Consider the following 23782-nt stretch of genomic DNA (forward strand, 5'->3'; position numbering starts at 1 on the left):
TATTGGTTGGATGAATGAAAGGAATTGTAAATAAGAGGAGGGGAAAGTGAAGTGTGGTAACTGTTCATATTAGGTATTGGATAAACCACCTTATTTCTCCAAATGATGCTTACTCTCTTCCGAATCTCTATTTTGTTAAACTGCATTCATTCAGCAAATGTTTACTGAGTGCAGGTCTGGGGATGGCAGGTTTTGATGAAGGGAGAACAGAGAACTGTTTTCCACATGCCATGTTTGAGATGCTCACTAAACATCCAAGTGGAGTGAGTGGTCAGGTAGGCAATTGGATCTCCCAGCTGGGAACTTAGGGGAGAAGCCGGGGGTGGAGATACAGTTTACATTTGGCAGTCGTCAGAGTCTCTATGGAGTTCACAGTGATGGGTGAAATGGTGTCAGTGAGAGAGTGCCGATAGAGAGAAAAGGGCCAAAGACCAAGATTTGGGGCACACAGAGATTCAGAGGTCAGGCAGAGAACCAAGCAAAGAATAAGGAGCCATAGATGAGGCTGAAAGAAAACCAGAGGAGTGTGGGATCCTGGAAGCTTGATAACGAAGCATTTCAAGGAGAGAGCTGGCAACTTTATCAAATGCTGGTGATAAGCAGAGTGAGACAAAGGCTGAGAATTTCCTGTTGGGCTTCAGCAAGATGGTGACCTTGGTTAAAGACGTCTCAGTGGTGTGGATTGAAGAAAAGTAGGATGTGAGGCAATGACTACAGGAAGACATAGGGAGGAATTTTCCTGTGACGAGCTATAGACAAGTATTTGTTGGCTGGAGGGAGGGATGTGGGCATCACTATTAAGTGATGGGGTGATCCAATAAGAAGGGAGAAGTGAATGACGCAGGAGGGAAGGCCTGCAGACAAGAGGCAGTTGCCAGAGAGAAGTCCTTCGTGAGGCTGGGGATCCAGACCCTTGGCCAGAGGCAGGCACTTCTCCCAACAGGGGATTGTCCGTCTTGGCGGTATAGAGCCAAGTAGATTTCTAAATGCACTTAGCTTGCTATTTAAAGGATGAGAAAAAAAAATTATTTTCTAATAATTATGCCATAATTGGCTTATTTAGTAAATTCTACTTTTACAGGTTGAATTTTCTGCTACTATGAAAAGCAGCTCAGTTGGAAATAAGTTTGCTTATTTTTAAATGCACTAAGCAGTCTGGTCAATTTTATTTTATCTTAATTTTAAGGGTTTTTTTTTTTTTTTTTTTGGCTGCATTGGGTCTTTGTTGCTGTGTGCCGGCTTTCTCTAGTTGAGGCGAGCAGGGGCTACTCTTTGTTGCGGTGTGCAGGCTTCTCATTGCTTCTCTTGTTGCGGAGCACAGGCTCTAGGCGCATGGGCTTCAGTAGTTGTGGCATGCGGGCTCAGCAGTTGTGGCTCACGAGCTCTAGAGCACAGGCTCAGTAGTTGTGGCACACGGGCTTAGTTGCTCCACAGCATGTGGGATCTTCCCGGACCAGGGCTGGAACCCGTGTCCCCTGCACGGGCAGGCGGATTCTTAAACCACTGCGCCACCACGGAAGCCCGAGTCTGGTCAATTTTAAAGCAAATAATGAATCATCATTCAGAGCCAATAAAAAAGTTGCCATACTTTAAGAAACATTTTATTGGTGATGCAAATCTAGAATTATCGTGTAAGAGACACAAGTCATTAGAAAATACAAGACACGGGGAATTTGCCCCCAGTCTTTGACTAAAGTTGTTGACACAAAGGAAGATGTTCACAAACATTCCATTTCTCCTCTGGGTGACAGACAGGACTCCCTCCCACCTCTGAGGTGAGCCACGGTCACCTGACCTGCTTTGGCCAATGAAACGTGAGCAGACGTGAGCAGAACGTGCCGGCTCCACTTCCAGGCGCAGGCGTTGAGAGCCAGTGCACAATTCCTGCCGGTCCCTTCCTTTCCTTCCGCAGTGATAACCGGAAACGAATGTTTACAGGAAGTCCCCTCACCCCACCCCGCAGGGACTGACGACAGAGCCTCCCTGCTGACTGGCGTGGGACACAGAGCACGAGCAAGGAAAAAACTTTGAGCCGTGGCGATTTGGGAGGTGTCTGGTACATAGCACCTCTCCAGCGTATCCTGAGTGACGTAGATGGTGACCAAAAGGAGCGGCAAGTCCAGTGGGTTTGGCTAGTGTGGTCACTGGGTCGGTGATGGTGCCATTTCTGGAGCAGACACTGTGAATGATCGGAGGAGGGGCACGGGGCAGGGGATGTTTCCTTCTGGTGAACGCTGCGTTTGAGAGGCTTACGTGCAATAGGCCAGGCCTCATCAGCAGATGAATGGAGGGATCATGAACACAGATAAGATTGCCTGGGGAGGGTAAGTAGAATGGGAACAGAAGCCCCCAAGGAACCCTGACATTTAAGGGAGAAGCAGAGAAAGAGGAACCGCTTTAGGGTAGATTCTCCTTTGAAAATGGCACCGAAAGTTCACACGCATTTCATTATATCATGCTCCCGAACAAAAGGCACGATTCCACACTTACTGCTTTCCCAGGGACACAATGGCACGCCAGACAAGAAAAGCAGTGACTGTCTATCCGAGGCAATGGAAAAACGTCAACCTGCTTATCGCAGGATTCTACTGAAAACTGGCATTTTACTGTGAACATACGCAAGTCTCCTTCCACCCATAGTATATTGTTCCCTAGGGCTCGCAGAGTAAGAGTGGAAGTACATTCAAGGGGAAAGATATGCAGAATGAAAACAAGAGGCGTCCCTCTCCCACCCAAGTCATCTTCCCACGCCCCACGTGGGCAGCGACCTGGTCCAGCACATACCGGCCGGCTCTATACTAGTCACTTCTGAAAGACCATATATTTAAGAAACTCAAAAGCCAAATTCTGAACGTTTTAGGAATCATAAGAAAGCCAGTTTCCCACTCATCTCCTCTACTGAAAAGCACTTTTCACATGGGGAGTGGTATGCAAGGAACTCAGAGTCCTCAGGGAGGGGACTGGTGAGAGCAAGAGAGGAAGGGGACTTGGGGTCTGGAAGGGCGACACGGGTTGAGCAGCAACCCTACAAGCAACACAAGCACTGAGTTATGTTTATAAACACTTTATTCAGTTTGTTATAGTGGGCGACTTCCCAGCTAAATGCACAGATACAGGCGAAGTATTCCTGGGTTAACGCAGCAGCCAGTGGGTTACGTGGGACTGAGCATCGAGGCCAAGGAGAGAGCACCGAGGATTCAGAGTCGACCCGGCCGGAGACCTGAGCCGAGGGTGGGCCAACGTCCCAACACTGACAGCTGCTCCCTTCTTCCCAGGTGGGTACACTGCAAGGCATATTTTCAACTTCACACCATTTCACTGATATCAGGGGAACAGATATTACAGAACTGGAACCTGGGTCCTGGTGCACCTTAACTGTTGCTTTGTAAGTCACAAACTAGTGTGTGAACAAGAATTTTAGAATATTCCGCTAACGGTGAGCCACAGGGTGGTAAGACTCCTTTCCCCCTCACTGCCTCGTCTGTTTTCATTCCTACCTGAATTCCTGTCCGTAAGCCACACACCCTGATGTCCAAAGTCTCACGTACACAACAAAAGACTCTCAGATGACAACAGCTATTCCCAAAGCAGCATCTTATGCAGACAGTCTGTGACATCAAAGAAAGAAAGTGTCTCTGGTTAGCTATCCTCTGTAAAAACTCGTTCCCCCTGACCAATGCCTAATCGAGAGCATAATTTAGAAGGCAGATTTAGGAAGTGGACTATGGATCAAAATAGGAAACAAACCCCAAAAAGCTATCGTCTGTGGGAACTGGGCCAGAAAACGACCAGTTCACAGATGGTCTCACTTGAAGACTACAGAACTGTTGGTCACATAATTATTAGAAACATATTGGAGTCTACAGCTGATAATCTGCAAATGGCTGGGTAAAATTCTGTCTACAGGAATGAGATGGTCAGTCGAGCTCAAACCTTCTCTAACCCCCAGGAAAAATGCTGGGTCGGAAGGAGAGTCGCAAGACCTACAGCCTTTCAAGGGCAAGAAAGGCCTGCCAGGATGTCAGAGGTTCACACACAATATTACAATTTTAATTCTGAAGGGCACCTTGCGTCCCACTGGTCACTTTTCTGAACTTATCTACCAGGAACAGACTTGACATCTGACTGGGATTTAACTTTTTGGCAAAACAGAAACTTTGGTCACAGCCACAGTTCTATAAAAATGTTTTAACGAGGTTATTATTTCTGATTAAAACAATAATTTTAGCAAGTGATACATAACAGTAACAAGAAAGTAAACATCTTCATATCTAACGCAGGAGCAAAAACTCTTTACCAGCATCTTGTTTTAAATACAGCCAAAGAGTCAGCAGTGTTTATAAACAGTAGAGAGTTCTCTTAAAGGGAATCAGAAAAATAGCAAAATAAGGCACAGTCTGTATTTGTGTTAGGCAGTAGTGTTCTTTCTGGAAGGCACAAATTGGAATCTGACTACCCAAAGGTTTAAAATGAGGGTAATGTCATATGACTAGGACAGCTAACTTGGAACAAATTTCCTTAACTGGAATCACTGGCAGTTAATCAGACAACATTACTGCTAGGTTATTACACTCTGCAACTTAAGAAGTCCTCTTCATCAGCCCATATGTAAATTTGAAAAGGCACTGTGCAAAATGGGGGCTGGGCTGACTACACCTCTAGTTTGGAGTGCATATTACAAAACAAAGGCACATTTCCTAGAAAACAAACTTTACAGTCACTAACAGAAAATAATCATTTTAGATATAACAGTAGGTAAGCTTGATAATATAGCAGGTTCTAAATCAAAACTCTTGAAGAGGTTTCTTGAACAGCAGGCTGGAGTTTCACTGGTTCTTCAGGAAGAAACACTCCACACTAATAAGCAGGGGAGATGCAAAAAAGTGGAAAAACAGCAGTTTAGTCGTTCAGTGCAAATACAGAATAAACATCAAACACTGCAGTCTAAGTGTGAACAGAAATTCAATTTCTGTCCAATTTCCTATTAGTGGCTTTTCTACATTTTTTGGAGGGCTAGAGGAGGCTGTCTAAAAAAGGATCCAAGATATATTTCTTTAAATAGTTCTCACGTACTGGGCTATGAATGGCAATGGGCTGTTCCAATATTGTACACAGTAGCAGTAGTAATGATCATAATAATAATAATGATAGTTGTGTGTATATATATTTCTTTATATAACTATTATTATTATTATATGCCAGGCACCATCCTAAGCACCTTTTATATATTAACAGCTTTGTCCTCATAACAAACATATGAGGTAGGTACTATTATTATCCCCATTTTATAAATGAGGAAACTGAGGTTCAGAGATATTAAATTACTTGCCCAAGGCCACACAACTGGATGGTGGAGCTAGGGTGGATCACAGGTAGTCCATGCTTTTAATCACTAGACTACACTATCTCTCATAAAAGGAAACCTCTGATGAAAATATATTCAGAGAGAAAACTTACTTCCACTCATTCAGTGGAAATGAGTAAATTTTCTCTAACTTCAAAGGATTACTGTTTATATCGGAAAATCTCAGACTCAGCACCCAAGTACTTAAAACACTTAATAATGAAAACAAAAACCTTTGGGATAAACTAACATCTCCGAGGGAACTTTTATTTGGAGTTCTTGTACATGCAGTCCATTGTGAGCAGAGGAGGCTTCTGCAAGGAGTCTGGAGCAGGGAACTCACCAATGATGATGACAATGATGATGACGACAACGCTGATCCCTATTGCCCACATCTGTAACGACACATACGTCCATTTCATATTCAAAACTAGAGATTAACGTGCTTACTGAAGAGCATCATATAATATTGTTCTAGTCACAGAAGGAGAAAAAAAGGTGCACCGCCATCTGAAATATTCATAATTTTTAAAGCCTAAACTTAATGTTCTCAATTAGGGCCTGGAAGTTACTTATCTGCTTTTTATAACATGTTCAAATGATCTGTGGTCCCTAGATAGGCCTTTGTGTATACCTGTCTTCCACCTAAAGAAGGGCTACTAAGCCTGTCCCATATGTCAGAAAGTGTCACTTCCAACCCAGGAAGGGATCTGATCGCAGCACATTTCTTTCGCAGCTGTGTAACCTCTGCTTTGGGCCATGCTCCTTGCGCGGCTGCTTCCTGCTCTTCTGTGGAGCACACTGCGGCTTTCGAGTGGCTCTTCCCTTTGACACTGGAGCCATTCACAGCCACGTGGAAACTGACCACCTGTCCAGCCCTCTCCTGTCAACCTGTGTGCAGGGCTCTGCTGGGGTGGAGGGCTGGAAGGGGCTTAGGTCTACGATTGATTTGGGACGCTCCTGTTCTACATGCTTCTGAAGGTCGGCCCCAGAACATGGAGAATTCCCAGTTGTGGGGACAGGAAGAGGATATGCAGTCAGTGTTTTTGATTCAGAGTCAATCCACACTTCCATGCGAGGGAAGGCAAACTCAAGATTCATGAAAGTCCAATATGTGTAGCCTCTGTCTACCCTAAGACTACAGAGGGTGACTTAATGTAAAGACCAGTTAAAAGCGAACTACCTTGCAATTCTTCCACCAGTATTTTCTCTTCAGCTTGGCAGCACTAGTTTCAAATTGGGAGGCTCCTGCCTGCAGTGCGTCTGCACGGTCATCCAACTCAGAGAGCTTCTGATCTCTTTCCAACACCTTATCCACGTTGACCCTCATGATGTCCACCACCTGACGAATATGATCACGGTCAGTTACACGTAAAGGAATGAAGAACAAAACTCCTCAGTGAAATTTACTGGCATTTTTTTTTTCAGGTCAGCACTTTACTACTTTGAGCCAAACTTCCATTCAAAAAAAAGAAAAAAGGGCTCACCCTTTCAAGTTAAAAACACGCAGCAAACTAGGAATAGAAGGGAACTTCCTTAACATAGTAAAGGGCATCTATGGAAAAACCCACAACTAACATCCATGCTCAATGGTGAAAGACAAGGAGGCCCACCTTCACCACTGTTGTTCAACATTGTACTGGAAGTTCTGGCCAGAGAAATTAGGTAAGAAAAAGAAATAAAAGGCATCCAAATTAGAAAAGAAGTAAAGTGATCTCTATTTGCAGATGTTTCCATGTACAGAAAATACCGAAGTATCTACCAAAAAACCCTACTAAAGTTAGTAAACAAACAGTAAAGTTTTAGGGTACAAGCTCAATAGCCATAAATGAGCGTGCTTCCATACACTAGCAATGAAAGGGAGATTAAGAAAACAATTCCATACGATAACACCCAAAAGAATAAAATACCTAGCGATAAATTAAACCAAGGAGGCCAAAGACTTGCACACTGAAAACTGTGAAACACTGCTGAAAGGAATTAGACCTAATGAAATGGGAAAACATCCCATGTTCATAGATTGAAAGACTTAATATTTTTAAGAGGGCAGTACTCCCCCAAGTGATGTACATATGTATAGATTCAACACAATCTCTATCAAAATTCCAATGGCTTGGTTTTTTTTTTGCAGAAAGGGAAAAACCAATCCTCAAATTCATATGGAATTCCAAGGGGCCCTGAATACCCAAAACAGTATTGAAAAAGAAAAACAAAATTGGAGGAGTCACACTTTCCAATTTCAAAACTTGGTGCTGGGACAACTGGACAGTCACTTCATGAAGCTGGACCCTTACCTTACCCCAAATGCAAAAATTAACTCAAAATGGATCAATGATCTGAGTATACAGCTAAAACTATAAACCTCTTAGAAGAAAACGTAAGAGTAAATCCTTACAACTTTGAATTTGGCCATGGATTTGACACCAAAAGCAAGAGCAACAAGAGAAAAAAGAGATAAATTGGACTTCATAAAAATTAAAACCTTTTGTGCATCAAAAGACATTGTTGTCATGGCTGTGAAAAGACAATCCACAAGATGTAAGAAAATATTTGCAAATCATGTATCTGACAAAGATTTAATATCCAGAATATATAAAGAATTCTTATCAACCAACACCAGGAACAGACTACCCAATTAAAGAACTGGCAATGGACTTGAACAGACATTTCTACAAAGAATATATACGAACGGCCAACAAGCACATGAAAATATATTCAACATCATTGGTCATTAGGAAATGCAAACCAAAACCATGATGAGTTACTAACGCATACTCATTAGGATGGCTATAACCAAAAAAATGGAAAATAACAAGTGTTGGTGATGATGTGGAAGAACAGGAACTCTTGGACATGGCTAGTGGGAGTGTAAAATAGTACATCACTGTGGAAGAGTCTGGCAGTTCCTCAAAGAGTTAAACACACTAGGGCTTCCCTGGTGGCGCGGTGGTTGAGAGTCCGCCTGCCGATGCAGGGGACACAGGTTCGTGCCCCGGTCTAGGAATATCCCACATGCCGCAAAGCGGCTGGGCCTGTGAGCCATGGCCGTTAGGCCTGCGCGTCCGGAGCCTGTGCTCCGCAATGGGAGGGCCCACAGCAGTGAGAGGCCCGCGTACCGCAAAAAAAAAAAAAAAAAGTTAAACATAGTATTACTATACGATCCAGCAATTCTACTCCTAGACCCATAACCGAGAAATGAAAACAGGTGTACACATATAAACTTATATGCAAACGTTTATAGCAACACTGTTCATAACAGCCAAAAGGTGGAAACTCAAAAATCCACCAACAGATGAATGGATAAACAAATTGAGGTATCCATGTGCAATGGAATACTACTCAGCCACAAAAATGATGTACTGATAAACACTACAGCTTTGTAGAACATGTGATGCTAAGTGAAAGAAGCCAGACACAAAAGGCCACGTATTGTATCCCTTTTATATGATATATCCAGAATAGGCACAACCAGAGCAACAGAAAGCCAATTAGAGGCTACCATTCGGGAGCAAGGGGGAATGGGGAGTGATTACTAAATGCATACAGGGTGTTCTTCAGGGATAGAGAAAAAAACTGAAACTAGACAGAAGGAATGGTTGTATAACACTGTGAATATACCAAATAGCCCTGAATTGTACTCTTTAAAATGGTTAATTGTATGTTATGTAAATTTTACCTCAATCTAAAACAAAACAAAACAACTCTCTTTAGTAAAGAAAAAGGACCCAATTTGATTTCATAAGTTAACAGAAGTTTCATGTAGGATGGAATTAGAATGGGTTTCTCAGCATGAAAATGTAAAAATTTCACAATTAAGGTCATAAACAAAACCTTCAGACCAAAATATTACCATATGATTTAACAACAGAATCTAATATTAGTTTAACTCTGCTTTTTAAGGCAGTTAAATGCAGAAAGACCAAGATATCCTTGTTCAGCAGTGATGGCTTTTAGGACTATGGAGATATTAATACTAGCTTGAATTTCTCAAACAATTTTCCATTGTAGGTCTGCATATATAGGGCAGAACAAAAGATGCTCTGAGGGTCTTCTAACTCAAGAATTCCACAGATACAGATCTGTTGGGCTAGAGAAGTTTCCCAGCACCTGCCTTCTGCATGTCGATAGGCAACAATCTACAGAGACTTGCTGGGCTGGGTAACTAGTACGTCACACTACTGGAGAAAGAATTTTGATGAAAAATCTGGTCAGAAGGATTGTTCCTGGCTTGTGCAATCTATAGGCCTAATCCTTAAAATTCTATTATTTTATAAAGTGGTTCTTTTTCTTCTCTAATTTTTTATTTATTGTGGCAAAATATACATTACAAAGTGATTCTTGAAGGAATGTTCTCAGAGAGGAGAGCCTGTACTTTAGGTATGTGATTCGGTCACAGGAAAACAAGCTTGAAACCAGTAGGACATGACTTCTCAGAAGCTTAGGTAAGGGCTTGCAAAACAGTAGGGGACAAAATTTTTTTACGTTTATGACAGTCAAAATTTACTTTACATTCACACTTTTACGATCCTTTTTCTAAACAGAGCTATTCCCAGAGTGTTCCCATGTTGGCTTATGATTCATGTTTACAGCACTTCTGGGCAATACCTCATCCACTTGATTTTGTGTCTGCTGAAGTCTTCTACTACCGCCAGAGGCAGCGCTTGACCCTGCAGGTGCGCTTGTAGTCCTGAAACATGTAAAGACACAAGCATGAGTAAATTAGGATTGCGAACACACTTCTGTAAGTATGAAGATGTACTGGAGAAGCCTCAGTGTTAGGAATTTCAGAACTAAAGCAGAAAAAGAAAATCCTTCCTGCATCAATGAACAGAGGTCCAAATGACACCTCTTCTAATTCCTCTATAACTTTAAAGATTCACCCACGTGTTCAAAGGGACCAAGGTCTGAAGTGAAGGTTTAACAGGATCTCCTTTGTATCACTGAAGGACCTGATCCTAAGATAGGTAAACTCTGCTTTCCCATTTTTTATTACTTGTTTTAAGACCTACACCTACTTAAAGGCACTCAGTACTCTTCTGAGCTTTTCACTGTGGCAAGAATGGTCTTCATAGTTATGAACAATTATAGAATGCCCTTTTTCCAGTATGGAGAAATAGATTCAGTTAGAGAAACAGAGTCAGAAACACCAGGATGTGGGGTTGAGGGGGCGTCAGTGGGAAAGGTAAGATGAAGCAATGCTCCCTCTCTTAAGAGGTACTTCTTTTAAAATCCTCATCGAATTCTTTATTTTTCCCCCGGACAGATCTTTTTTGACCACTCTGGCTTTAAAGTCCTAATTGCGTCCATGACTTGGCAATGCTTTGGTTTTTCAGATATAGAAATATATAGCCTTGCCTTCTCTAATAGATCACAGACTCCTGTGTCTTAGAGGTCTCTTCCCCGTGTCTTGCATACAACGGCCACTGATTCACTGATTCAACCGACAGTTATTTTATACCTACCACGCGTCAAAGACCAGGGAAGCAGCAGATCCCACCCCTGCCCTCAGAAAGTTTATTGTCTGATCGATAATAGCGAAGGGCCATGTACTGGTGCATTTTCTCTAAGCATTTTCTCATTTAATCCTCAAAACTCTTTGAGGGGGACACTACTATTAACCTCATTTCAAAGATGAGTAAAGTAAGGTTTAGAAAGTCCACACCGCTGGCTGCAGTGGAGCCTGTGTTTAGACCAGGTTCTGTATAATTCTACGGATCTCAGTTTTAACCACCGCGATCTACTGGAACAGCAGCCTCAAGCAGGAACACTCCAGAGGGGTGGCCCTAGTTCCTGGAAGGAACTCTGCGAAAGCACCCATTCCTTCCTCCTCTGTAGGTGAGGAATGAGGAGGTTGGAGAGGGGACACAGGGTCCTGGTGAATCTTGACACTTAGCGTTCTGGGAATGTTACCACGGGAAACTCCACGTTTTCAAGTACAAGAATGCTTCTGCTTAAAAAGAGAGCGGAGGCGCACAGCTCTGCGCCAGACTCCACTCTGACCGCAGGTGCCTTCACACAGGGCCCAGGTCTTTTCCCTTGCAACTTCCGGAGCCCAGCCCAGGCACCAGGCAGCGAGCAGGCTCTGCAGGACGAAGGCAGTGGTCACAGCTCCCCTTAGGGAACTTGGTGGGGGGGGGGGGGGGAGGGGAAAAGGGGAAGCGGAGGGGCGGGGGCGGCTCTCCCTACCTCCGGAAAACCCCGGCCGCCCCGCCCTCACCCCTTCCGCGTCCGCCCGCCGGCCGCGGAGCCCGCCGGCGCGGCCGGCGGCGCCGCGGGACCGATCTGGCCCGTCTGCAGTCCGCACCCCCGGGGCCTCCACCCGCCCCCAGGCCTCGGGAGCCCCCCGCGAAGGCCCGCGCGGCCTGCGCCAGCGTCCGAGAGGCGGCGGACGGGAACCGGGCCGGGAGGGGGGTCCCAGCAGCGGGCCGCCGCCATCCGGGGCCGAGGCCGCTCCGCGTCGCGCCGTGTCACTCACATTTTGGCAGCGGCGGCAGCGGGCGAGGATCGGTGGACCGGCGCAGCGGGACAGGAGACCTGAGACCTGAGACCTGGGCGGGGCGGCGCGGGGGCGGTGACGTCACCGGGATGGGCCGACGGGTGGGCGGGGCGCGCGGGCGCGAGGGGGCGCGCCGGAAGGGGCGGGGCGTCTCGGGCGGGGCCACCGCAGATCGCTGAGGCAGATCCCTGGGCTGCAGCTCCATGTTTTTGCCGCCGCCGGTACGGACGCTGAGGCACGTGGTGCATTAGGCTCTGAAAAGGGACTGTGCAGATAAATGAAGGTGGGGACGTTTTACGTTATTCTGGGCCCGTGGGTCATTTCTCTGGCCCTGACAGTATTGGAGACAGCCCATGGGCTTCCGCTGAACGAGCCGCATTAACCCGGTGGTCCTGGAGACCAAGAAACTTGTCAAAATGAGGGGGGAAGTTCATTCAGGGTATTTGTCACAGGCGTTGATTGGATTAGGTTCCCTCTCTTCGTGTGTTCATTTGTGACACGTATATTTTTCACTGCACAGATCTTATTATAATCTGTTTATGGGAGCCTTGACATGAGGGACTGTACTTTCTACGTTTCTGTATTTCCGGACCCCCAAGCACAGAGTAGGTCCTCAACTTTTGATTTCGGGTTGAGGCTGAGGCAAAAATCTGAATGCAGTGAGTTACTGTGCAAGGTCTTTAAGTTGTTACTGAAAGTATTCCTATCAACATCGACAACTCCTACATTAAACAAAACACCACAGAACACCAGTAAGTCAACTGGCAGATCAGATGAGAAATGAAAATAAACACCAAACTGTCTTTTCCAACTCTAAATGGCATAATTTGAAAAGGGAAATGTTAGTGTATATTAGAATAAACAAGAGAGTGTCACAGAGGAGGTTAGATTTGAGTTGGGTTAAGTAACTAAAAAGAGAACTTTCCAGGCATGGGAGGAACAAACATCATGAACAAAGAAACAGTGGACATGGACATGGTTTGAACAGACCAACCAGGGTGTGCAGGTTGGGGCATAGGTGAAAATAAGGCCGAATAAAGATTGAAGATAAGCAAGAAAGGCAAATGTCATTTCAGTGCAGTGGGTTGTAGAAACCATCAAGGCCTCACGGATCTGGGAGCTCTATCACGCAAAACTTCTCTGGCAGCAGCAGTGGGATGGATTAGATGGAAGAGGGACCACCAGGGAGACAAAAGATGAGGCTCTGCAGTGAAAGGGAATGAGAGTGATGACGGAGCTCTTGGAAAGGAAGGCTGGTATTAGTAGTCAGCGGAAAAGTGACTTTTAAAAAACTGCAAAGGGTTTTAACTGAAAAGGTGAATTCAGATCGGTGTCTTTCTCTCTCCAATAACTGCCCTTAGTCAAATGACTGATAGGTTGAGCGATGCCTGAGAAGATAGTTGACAAGTAACTGTTTTAGGAACAGTGGCTCCAGTGAGAAACTTTTTCTTTCCGGTACAGATCTGAAACTATGTAACGTTCGCGGTCAAGGCACTGTATCGGGATAGAAGGAAATATTTGAAATGATTTCGTATGGTGTGAAACGTGCTGATCACCTTGGATTTCAATATCAGTTGAGTTTAAAGCAAAACACACATAGTATGGGGAAATTTTCTTCATTTTTAATTTACAGCAGAAAGAATATAAAGCATTCAGAAAACATTTTCCATATTTTAAGGGCAATTCAAAACATTTTGCATGGTTTCCAGCAGCTGAGTTCTTCAACAGATCCATTGATTCAATGATGCTTTACATGCACAGTTACAAAAATAAAACTTACAAAAAAGAAGACATCTAGACTAGTTTTACATGCAAGTCTCAGGGACCCCCCATTGGGCGCCAACTACTGTGTGGAACTGCCAAAAGCGACCGTGCAGCCAGAGAGGGGTTCTAGTTATTGTCTCGATTTCGTTCACACAGTACAGCTGATTTCAAATGGGTAACAAGAATAGCAATTAAATCTTCAGGAGACAGAATAAGATTAGCTATTAATTTTATAATGAAATCCTACTCCTGGCACTTGGGAATTTAGATTATCCAAGAAAGCTGCGTTTACCTATCATCTTATATTCAAAAATTAAGATTCACAACCGAGAAAAAGCGGTCAGAAATGCTTCGTTTCAGTGGAAGTGCATTTGTACCTCACCTGGGATTCACAGTTGTACTGGTAGGTTACACGGGTAGGTTTCGAACCTACTTCTATGCCCTCCATAAGAACGCTCCTAATTCTATGTCAGTCCTTATCTTTCAGATTTTCTAACTTACTCAGCTAATAATGTAGCATGTGAAACATTAAAAAAAAAATGAGCGTTAAAGCAAATCCACTGAGGTCATTACTCTTGTCAAAAGATCGGTTATTTGTACCAAGATGGAATAAACATACCCAAATTCAGTATTAATAAAGGATATTCTGAAAGAGCTGGCTTTCACGTTCTCTTCCCGTTGATGAATGCAACTGTGTGTTTGTAAGTGTCCTCCTATAGGTCAAATTGTGTAAAATAATAGGTATTTGGGGGACTGCAACAGCTGCAACATAACCCACACATTTAAAGACAAAATTGAGTCAGGTCAGTTTACAAATGTACAGGTGGCTGCTAGTTGTGGGGCTGTCACTGTCATCACAGCTGATCACAAGCAGTAAGACGTATACTGTACAGTAATTCGAGGTTGGCAGTGAAAGGAAGTAATTAAAAAACAAGTACAATTATAGAAAAGGCACCAAGAGCACTGACCCCAGTTGTTAACCACAACCTTTTTGTATCTACCTTCCTTCTAAGACACCAGTTTAAAAGCTGATTTGTGAATATGTTTAGGCTTCACAACAAGCCTTGAGTTTTCACTTACAGTTGGCAGCCAGAACCAAGGGGGAAAAAAACTAGTCTCTCAGCTTTACACCAACTGGTCCTGAAACTTAACCTGGGGATTTTAAACTGGCATCAGCAAATGCGAACTTTATTCTCTCGATTTAACATCAGTAGTTGAGTTGTTAAAAGCATCAGATTTCTTTGGTTCCTCGTTATGTGGAAATAGTAATCATATACCATGACATCCCTACGAGACCAGTTTGCATTCTTTTAATTTGTAGTTATTTTTTGTGCAATTTTTATTACATTTTCTGATTTCCAGCAGGAGATATGAAAACACGAGTAATTTTTCTACTTTTCATCCTATTTCTTTTGTCAGGTTTTGACCGTTCTAAGTGTTCTTTGTTGGAGTGAGTGGATGGTGTTAAGCTATATACTGATTCATCTCATGATTATCTGTTTAGCAAAAGTAACTTAATTTTTTTAAGCAATATCAGCATTCACATTACTTGGCACCATTGGCAAAAAAAAATTTAAATAAAATAAAATAAACTCCTGGTAGCCCAAATTAAATGTAAACATACCCTTTTTTTTTTAAGTAATGTTACTCTGCCTTTTTTCCTAAGTCTTAATACAGTAGCTCTTTTTTTTTTGCAGTTTAGTCATGCTTTAGCAAAATGTTCTTCTAAAGAACATTTAAAATAAAGTACTCTTATAGTGAAATAAAGTTTTTTTTGTTTCATTTTACAGACCATAGCCACTAATGCTTTGCTTTTGTTCATTTCTTTTTTCTTGATTTCATGCACATATCTCTTTGTTTTAATATATACAATATATACAAACAATACATCCACATTTTTTCTCGCTCATTCAGACAAAACTATACAAATAATTTTATCTTGCCATGTTATTGACCTTTGTGAATAAAATATTTAGCAATTAATATAATCCCTTTCAAATATTTTCTCACTTTCCATTTCTACCTTCTATATATACACAGAAACTGCTCAGGTTGGATGAGATATAGCCAAAAATATGGGATTTACTGGCCAGAACGCAGCACCACACTGATCTTTTAGGTGGCAAATGTCCAGGCAAGGTTTATGATTCCTTAGAATGACTACAGTTTCCAAGGCTACTAAAAAAAGCTACATGCTTTACCAATTCTCTAAGTAATTCTCATTGCACATGAAAGTAAGGCAAAAAAATTAAAGTGCTGAACATGAGAAAAGGGACAAGATGATGACTATCCTCGCAGGTTCTTGGGAGGTGGTGGGGACAGAAAATAAATTTAAACTGTGTACGCTGTTATTCATCATTTCCCACGCATTACCCGTTTACCACGCACCCGCCCCTCTGCAAATTTCCACAAGACATTAATAACCTGCAGATTTTAAAAGTTGCATTAAGTGTGCTGTAAAGATTGAAACACAAACAGACAAATTAAAATCAACTAAACACAGTGAAGGAAATGAGAACACACGGACCCAATAAAGATTTGTATGATCTAAGCCCTCCACTGAGAATCAATCCCAAAGATTCAGCTTCTTGGAAATAACTGACAGGTGCAGGAACAGCATTCTCTTTGTTGCTAGTGCATCCCCACCTTTTCTTATCTATATTTTTGGTATAAATATTTGTACAGTTCCACACGATGTTTGAATACAGCCCTATGTGAGAAGGAAGACGGCTTCTTCCTAAGAGGAGGAAAGCCTCTTTCGATTCCTCGTGGTGTCTTGTTTGCCCATGATCCAACAGAAGATTGAATTCCAGGATGTCTTGCTGATCAAATTAAAAGTTGTCCATGAAAGTGCAAATGCAATGACCAAAACATTCCTGTTAAAATCCTGCAGCTCATCTCCCCAAAACTGCAGAGGGATTATGTTATGTGTGTGTGTGTGTGTGTGTGTGTGTGTGTGCATGCGTGTGTGTGTGTGTGTTGTCGCATGTCTCTCCTAAAAACAGAAATGAAAACAGTCTGAAAAGCAGTGTCACATTGCTAAGGGATGCTGCTGTATGTCTTCAAGTTCCTTGGCCTTTTTCAATTCTTTCACTCTGGAAGAGAAACAAAACAAAAGACCAGGTGATAACTATAGAGTGAAACTGTCACCACATAAAGGAAAGGGCAGGGCCATTCCCCCAGAAGTGAAAAGCCAAGACAAAAACCCTTCTGAGGATTGATGGCAAAGGAAACTCCTGTGAAATTGCTGGGGAAAATATTCCAGGAGGAAGACTGGACCCTTCCTGAAACTTTGCTCTATATCAACACCTCTAAACACAAAGCAAAACCGAAGTTGACTGCATTAAATGAAGTGTAACAATAACATGCTCATTGTAGAAGAAAGTTCATTGCTCAAATAACTTTCTTTTTAGGCTGGTGGACCCCTGTTAATGCCCTGTAATTCCATAGGATGCAAGTTAGGGAAACTGCACACACGTTTATCTAGCTTTGGACATACCTAGGGAGTAAGTTGTTGTTTTGCTCACAGACCCAAGATCGTGAGCTGTCTTGAACCTGACCGCTCATCTGCACAACTCTGATTTCGCTCATGTGATCTGCGGTCTTTTTGATTTTCAGAATTGCTTACTTTCCTCCCATTCCACATTGTAGCTTTAAAAGATGTTCAGGTCAGTCCCCCCAGTGCCCCCAGATGGACAGCAACAGGGTGCAATACCAGTAGGGTATTTCGTTCTGTTTATCACATGTGTTGTGGTAAACAAATTTAAATTGCTATAAATAGAGTCATGGAACGTTCACACTGGCAAATTATTTGTTAGTGACCAGTTTCAGTCGATATGGTTTAATATAAAAATTTGCCTTGGCTTTTCAATATGGCCACTTGATGCAGATGGGGTACCTGGGAAGAGATGCCAAGCTGTAAGAATGTATTTCTCTTTACGGACAAATAACTAAGAGCTTGCCTGACTACGAGAATGATCAAATGCAAATGTGACTTCAGGGTCTCACTTCTGAAGTCAGTGTGTGCCCTGTAAGTCACAGATGGTTTGTAGCACTGCATACCATATAATAACGTTTGCTAAAAATGGGTGCGAGAGGATGACTTTAGCCAAATAGAAGTGGCAGTTTCTCAGGACACATATACTCTACCTCAACAGCAAGACAAGAAAAGAATCTGATTTGTTTTCCTAATATGGGCCTATACTGAGGTCAATAACTCCCAAATATAGTTTTCTGGTTCTCTAAGACTAGGGCCTCTTTGTTATCTTAAGTTATACCAGTAAATTTAAATTTTATTTTAAAGTGAATGCTAGTTTCCTTTCTAGAGAACACTCATGTGGAAAGAAAACATTTTGAAAAACCAGTAATAAGTTACTGCTCTATTACCTAGGTTGGCATTCAATGGAATGGCGTATGTACTATAATAGCAATTTAAGAAAATTATATTTACCACCTCCAGGCAGAATCGTTTCTGAGAATTCTGCCAAGTTGATACAATCTCTTCAAAGAGAAGATGCTCTCTTTCAGAAAAAAAGCTTTCTCACTTTATCAATACTAAAAAGAATTATAATGTTTGAAAATGTACTTATTTGTCTGATTATTTACTAAGTACACCAAGCTCAGCTTGATCAAACAGTATATCTTCGAAACTATTAAAGCCTTCTTTATTAATAGGTACCTTTAGAATACATTGTTACATTCGTAACTGGATCCAGGTATTATTTAAACTTTAGAATTAAGTATACTATGGATTGTTAAATTTTCAGGTGACTTGGATCATATTGCAGTACAGATATGTGCATCACTATAGGTCCCTAATTTTGGACATGCATACTTGATAAATGGCTTTTTAAAAATTGAAACATGCTATATTCTGTGTTCAATTTTTAAACATGCAATGTCTATACTAACAGCCCTTTGGCTGGAAAAATGCAAGGCATGCACTGATGCCACCTTTCCTTCTGGGCATGCAATGTATCTGTACTTGTGCAGACCTCCTTGCTGAATTACGGCAAAATGGGCATGCTACTTCAAGTACGACATTTTATTTCTGCACTAGTACAGGACTCATTCACAAATGTGCAACAGAGACTCCATCACTGATGAGATTTCTAGAGTTTGAAGAATTCTGAACTCAAAGCCTGAGAGCATAAACACAAAGATCTCCATTCACAGTTCTGCTAGCGTGAACAGGAAGGCTTTAAAAATCTTAAGTTCATCATTGGGATGAAATAAAAAGGAGCGTGAATTATGAACCAGAATTATGAATGTTTTATATAGTTTCATACCAAAGAATCTGTAATCAGCTGGTCACGGTGGGTATAACATAAGCTTTTTTTTTTTTTTTTTTAGTTAAAATGGTCACATTTGTTTCGGCAGTTTCTTTCTGAGCTAATTAAAATGTCAACTAAGTTTTCACAGGGTTTTAAAGTTACCACGTAAATACTCTGCTATAAAGCTAGTGCTAGCCTCACATAGCATAAAGTTAAGGAGAGATGCACGTCCACACACAGAATGACCACGACTGTCTATTCAGGAAAAATGAGACATTCCAATTTTCAGACATTCCAATTTTCTAGGCTTTCCTAACTCCTGAACTCCACTGGAGAATTTAGTTTTTAGTTTCATTATGCAGTTTTCACAGTCTACTAGCGTTATAAATACATAATATTAAAATGAGTTAAATGGCACAGGAAGTTTTTTTTTTTTTTTTACAGGAAGTTGTTAAAGGAGAAATTAGGAAAAAAGGAAGAGAACACTGATGTTCCAGGAGCTACATGGGTTCCTTAGTATGTGTTGCGTTATTTTAGTCCTCACAATATCAGAATCATCTCCAGTTCATAAACGTAGAACCTGAGATTTACAGGAATTGAGCAACCTACCTCAAATTATATAGTTAATAAATGGCAGAGTGGGGATTTGAAGCCAGGTTTGTCTGACTTCACTCCTCCACTCTGCTGCCTCAAACAGTATCTCAGGGCAACAACAAGAAAAAAACATTTTTAAACCCAATTCTTATTTTATTGGTTTTCCTAAAAGTCTGTACAAAAATACACGCATTTGGAAAATTTCCATGGCATGAGATGAGTACGTTGTTGAAACTGATGATGACAATTACATTTTCTCAATTCTAAGACGTCATCCTTCATAAGACCCTATGTTGATTCTATTACAATGTTTTGGAGGAAAAAAAATACCTCCACATAAAATGTACTTATGAATTTTACGACTGAAGTACATCTGAAACATGAAAAGAATGGGTCTGAGAATCAAGGCAACCGAAGACTTTTAGCCTCATTCTCCAATTTGCAGATCATATTGGTGTTAACTTACCTCTGCAAGTTTAGATGAACTTGAGAGACTTTTACAGTCTGCACTACTGAAATCACAAGTGGAGGTTTATGTTACTTGAGGGTAGATTATTAGGATAAGACAGCGGTGCCTAATGTTTTGTTTTGTTTTGCTTTAAATCAAACGTCAATTGGGTAAAATATGTTTGACTGTTATGCTGCCTCCAAAGGAACAGAAAACAATTAATTCTATTCACTGAAGTGAATGAGAACAACATCTGATACTAGAATTTTTGTTAGTAAGTTCTAAGAGACAGATGTTTCAAATCAGAGTGTTTCAAATAGTCACAGAGATTTGTGGCCGCCTTGTCTCAGTCATTCAAGACATGAATAATGACTAAAAGGCGTAGGTTAACTGAAAATGCCTCTACCACGAGAAAGATACAAAAAGTTTAACAGTTATCATCTCTGGGTGATTTTCCTTGCTTATTTGTATTTCCAAAATGTATTACAGTGAGCATGTGTTTCCTTCATAATAATTATTTCTGCTTGTCATTCTTTAAAAAAGTTTCTAGGATGTTTTTCTATCCATCTGTTACTAATACTGTTTCTTACAAATGTTGTATTCACGTGACATAAAAGAACAATTGAAAAGTTCAGTGGAGGGGGAAAAAAAGATAAATTTTATAGACCAAAACCAAAAATCGATTGAGCTAGTTTCCTTGATATTACCTATATTGTAAACATATTTTCAGTGTGAAAACTTGGTAAAGGTAGAGAAGAAGTTTTGAAATTGGAATGATACCTGAAAATTCTGTACCTGTGGTCACTGTATCTATAGAACTGAGAATACAGAGGTCCAGTAAACTTCCGTTACATTACGTTACACACACTCAGCTAAGGGTTACTGAGTTTTGGATTCTCTTAAAGAATTGTACGTGTTAGCCTCATTCAGGGCTAGGAAAGAACTGAGTCTAATAATGTCCAGGTTATCTAAAAACAAATCCCATGATAATTACACTTACTTCTGAGTTTCCTCACATGGAAGACAGGCAGAGCAGTCTTCCTGGAGACTGTGAAGACAATTAATACAACACAGGAACTGTAGCTTCTGTAGGCCCAAGGCAATTGCTACTATAAGGAGAGCTGCCAGGACCACGTTTCTGAACTGTGCATCAGTAACTTCGAAAATGGTACTCGTGTTCCTGGCTTGAATCACGGTAATTAGAATAGCAAGACTTGGACCTGTGACCATCCAACTGTTAAAACTGAAGACAAGCCCAGGATTTCCCCCAAGCATTCTATAGGCTGAAAATAATCTTTCGGATATTGTTGCAGTCTCAGCCCAAACCCAAACCCAAACCACGTTGCATTGTAATGTACTGAAGTGATGTGGTAAGCAACAGCACTGAAAGCCAGCAGAAGCCCACGGGGTTTCTTTCCATCAGACGTCCCATGATCGTTTATGGATAAATGAAGGAGGCCTGCTTCAGAGACTCGTAGCGAACAATGGCTCCATGGGTAAAGCATTAGGCAAAGCGGCTTCGTTAACATCTACTCAGTAATGCTCAGCCAGGGAAATGTGTCATGAGCCAGTGGACTTTGGCAGGTATATTCTCGCAATGCTGGACGTCAGAAATATACAGGGCAGCCAGATGCGGCTCTCTGCTTAGTTACCTGTTGCTCTGAGAGCTGCAATAGCTCGTGGGGGGGGGTTTAGGAAAAGAGAGGTCTTGCCATTTTCCAGAAATCTCATTTGGATTGCAAAACAAAAAAGACAGAGAGGCCCAATAAGAATGACACAGAGCATGTTGTCTGCAATGTAACACACGCCACTGTGTTCCCCAAAGATTCGTTTCCTAAAAGAGGCAAGTAAGACAGAATTACTTTGGAGATTTAAATTAGATGATGCACCCCACCTTCATCGCTTACTCCTTACCGAGCAGACTGGGCCACTTGGAAACCACACCTCACGTCAAATTTAACTAGGGAAGTGTGACATCCAAGCTGTTGACAGAGCACTGTTAACTTTTCTCAACCAGTTCACTCGCAGGCATCGTTAGAGAACTGCCCCTTGGACCAACGTGTAGAGAACAACACAAAAAGTCTAAGTGTGACCCGCAGAACTTGCTAGTGACCCACTGAAGATATCTTGCAGGGCTGCTCTCAAGAATCAGTGCTGTCCACGCTACTTACCAAGATAACTAGCAGCATCTGGCCCGGTTAAGTGTTTGGAAACCCAGTTGTCAAATAGAGAGAAAACCTGGTGTTTAAAAATTGGTGCCCAGAGAGTGTTATCTCTTCTTCCTCCAATCAGGGCTCTTTTTATTCCAGTTGGATGGCTTCACCCACCTTTATTGAACATGGGTAACTAGGCCAGCAATGTTCAAGAGATCGGTTCTTTCAATACCAGGAGTCTTACTGTTTACGATACCTGCAGGGACTGTTTTAGGTTATAAAGCCCTCTCACAGAAATCTGATCTCACTAGGGAAAGGAGAAATTAGTCTAAGGCATTGTCCTTTCTAGTCTCAATACCTTGAGGACAAACCTGTTATATAATTCAGCTCTTTACTATTTCCTTTACACCTGAGGCATCTTGGTTTTCTGGGGCAACACTGAATAACACCCTGTTCAAGATATTCAAAATCCAACTGGAATATAGTATTCTCAGCCAGAGCACTTAAAAATTTCTTCAACCTTAGAAATCCTTCAGTCATTTGCTGAACTAGTATAACACCTAAGTGAACTAAGAAAAATAATTAAAACTGTTGATTCAAACATCTCTCTGTGTATAATGTTTTCTCTTGACAAGTTATTGTGTCCAAGACAAAACAAATCCCTTTGACGGTATTAGGAACTGGATGACTTCATTTTAAGTTACTGGGTAAATTAGGGGCCAAGTTTGGAGGAGTGACTGAGTGAAAATGAGCTGGCTTCGGTGAGGACCATTGGGGGCTTTTTCTTAGCTTTCCCTGAGGCTGAAAAATTTGAAGACACATTGGTATTTTCTGATTGCTCTGCTGCTGGAGTTAGCCAGCTGGACCCTAATTCTGATAATTGACGTCACCTCCCTTTTTAGACATCCTGCTGCTTCATTAACTTAAAAGTTGGGGTCAAATCGTATGTTACACGTACTGTACCATAAAATGTAATTCTTCATTTTTCAAATATTATCTTCGGATATGTAAACCTTAAATGTCTTAAATATGGTATACTTTATACACTGGTAAGTATATTAGCTTCTTTGACACAAATTCCAGGAATATAAATCCTCCTCAGAGAATGTCCTGCCTCCCAAGAGTAACTTCAACTTGGGGACTCTTGGAGGACCATCATGACTTCTCCGATGGACGAGAGATCCTACTGGGAATTAGACAAGACACAGCTAAGCTATTCCTCAATTCATACGTTAGAGAACAATGACCACACTGGAAGAAACCTGAAAGCTTCTGAGTTCCTCTCTCTCAAACCCCCTAAGACTGAGTGGCATAGAGGATGTTATGAAATTCCAACTCTCCACGCATGAGGAGGAGTTTTAGGAACTCACAGCGGAATGCAGCGAGCATTCAGGATGTTAAGGTGGGGACTCTGGTTGGCATGGAAAAGCACTTTTAGAAAATGTACTCTTGAAAATGATCATTAACATACGAGAACCTAACAGGCTTCAAAAGTGCATAAACAGCCACTTTTACTAAAACGTTGGATCCTTGCAGCGGACGATATAAATTGCATATAACATGCAAGACACTACAACTTATAGTTAAATTGAATACTAGGGCATGCATCTGTTCTCTGGGAGGTTTTTTTCTAATGGACAGAGATATTATCTATGTATGCAGAGAGAGCGAGGGACTAGAAAAATGGACATTTGTGTCCCCCTTTTCTCT

The 23782-nt window shown here is 41.7% G+C and overlaps 2 protein-coding genes across 3 annotated transcripts in view; both read right to left on the reverse strand.

The window, feature by feature from the left end:
• Positions 1-3048: 3048 nt before the first annotated feature.
• Positions 3049-11929, reverse strand: VAMP3 (vesicle associated membrane protein 3). Its single transcript, XM_060141560.1, has 5 exons — positions 11820-11929; positions 9950-10031; positions 6528-6686; positions 5688-5739; positions 3049-4857 (listed from the first exon to the last, which is right to left on the reverse strand). Coding segments are annotated over exons 1-5 (315 nt in total). The 5' UTR covers positions 11822-11929; the 3' UTR covers positions 3049-4837.
• A 1511-nt stretch (positions 11930-13440) lies between these two features.
• Positions 13441-23782, reverse strand: part of CAMTA1 (calmodulin binding transcription activator 1) — an 893482-nt gene continuing 883140 nt past the window's right edge. For both annotated transcript variants that reach the window (XM_060141561.1, XM_060141563.1), the window contains one exon: positions 13441-16699. In XM_060141561.1, coding sequence (XP_059997544.1) covers positions 16667-16699 — 33 coding nt within the window. In that variant the 3' untranslated portion in view covers positions 13441-16666. The remainder of the gene's footprint in view (positions 16700-23782) is intronic.

Source organism: Lagenorhynchus albirostris, chromosome 2 (assembly GCF_949774975.1).
Source record: "Lagenorhynchus albirostris chromosome 2, mLagAlb1.1, whole genome shotgun sequence".
NCBI classification, from domain to species: domain Eukaryota; kingdom Metazoa; phylum Chordata; class Mammalia; order Artiodactyla; family Delphinidae; genus Lagenorhynchus; species Lagenorhynchus albirostris.

Coding starts and splice junctions, on each gene's coding strand:
- VAMP3 (XM_060141560.1), bottom strand. Junction 5,740..6,527: donor ACTGGTGGAAGAATTGCAAG/GTAGTTCGCTTT, acceptor GTGTCGTTACAG/ATGTGGGCAATAGGGATCAG. Junction 4,858..5,687: donor CATCATTGTCATCATCATTG/GTGAGTTCCCTG, acceptor CCTGCTTATTAG/TGTGGAGTGTTTCTTCCTGA.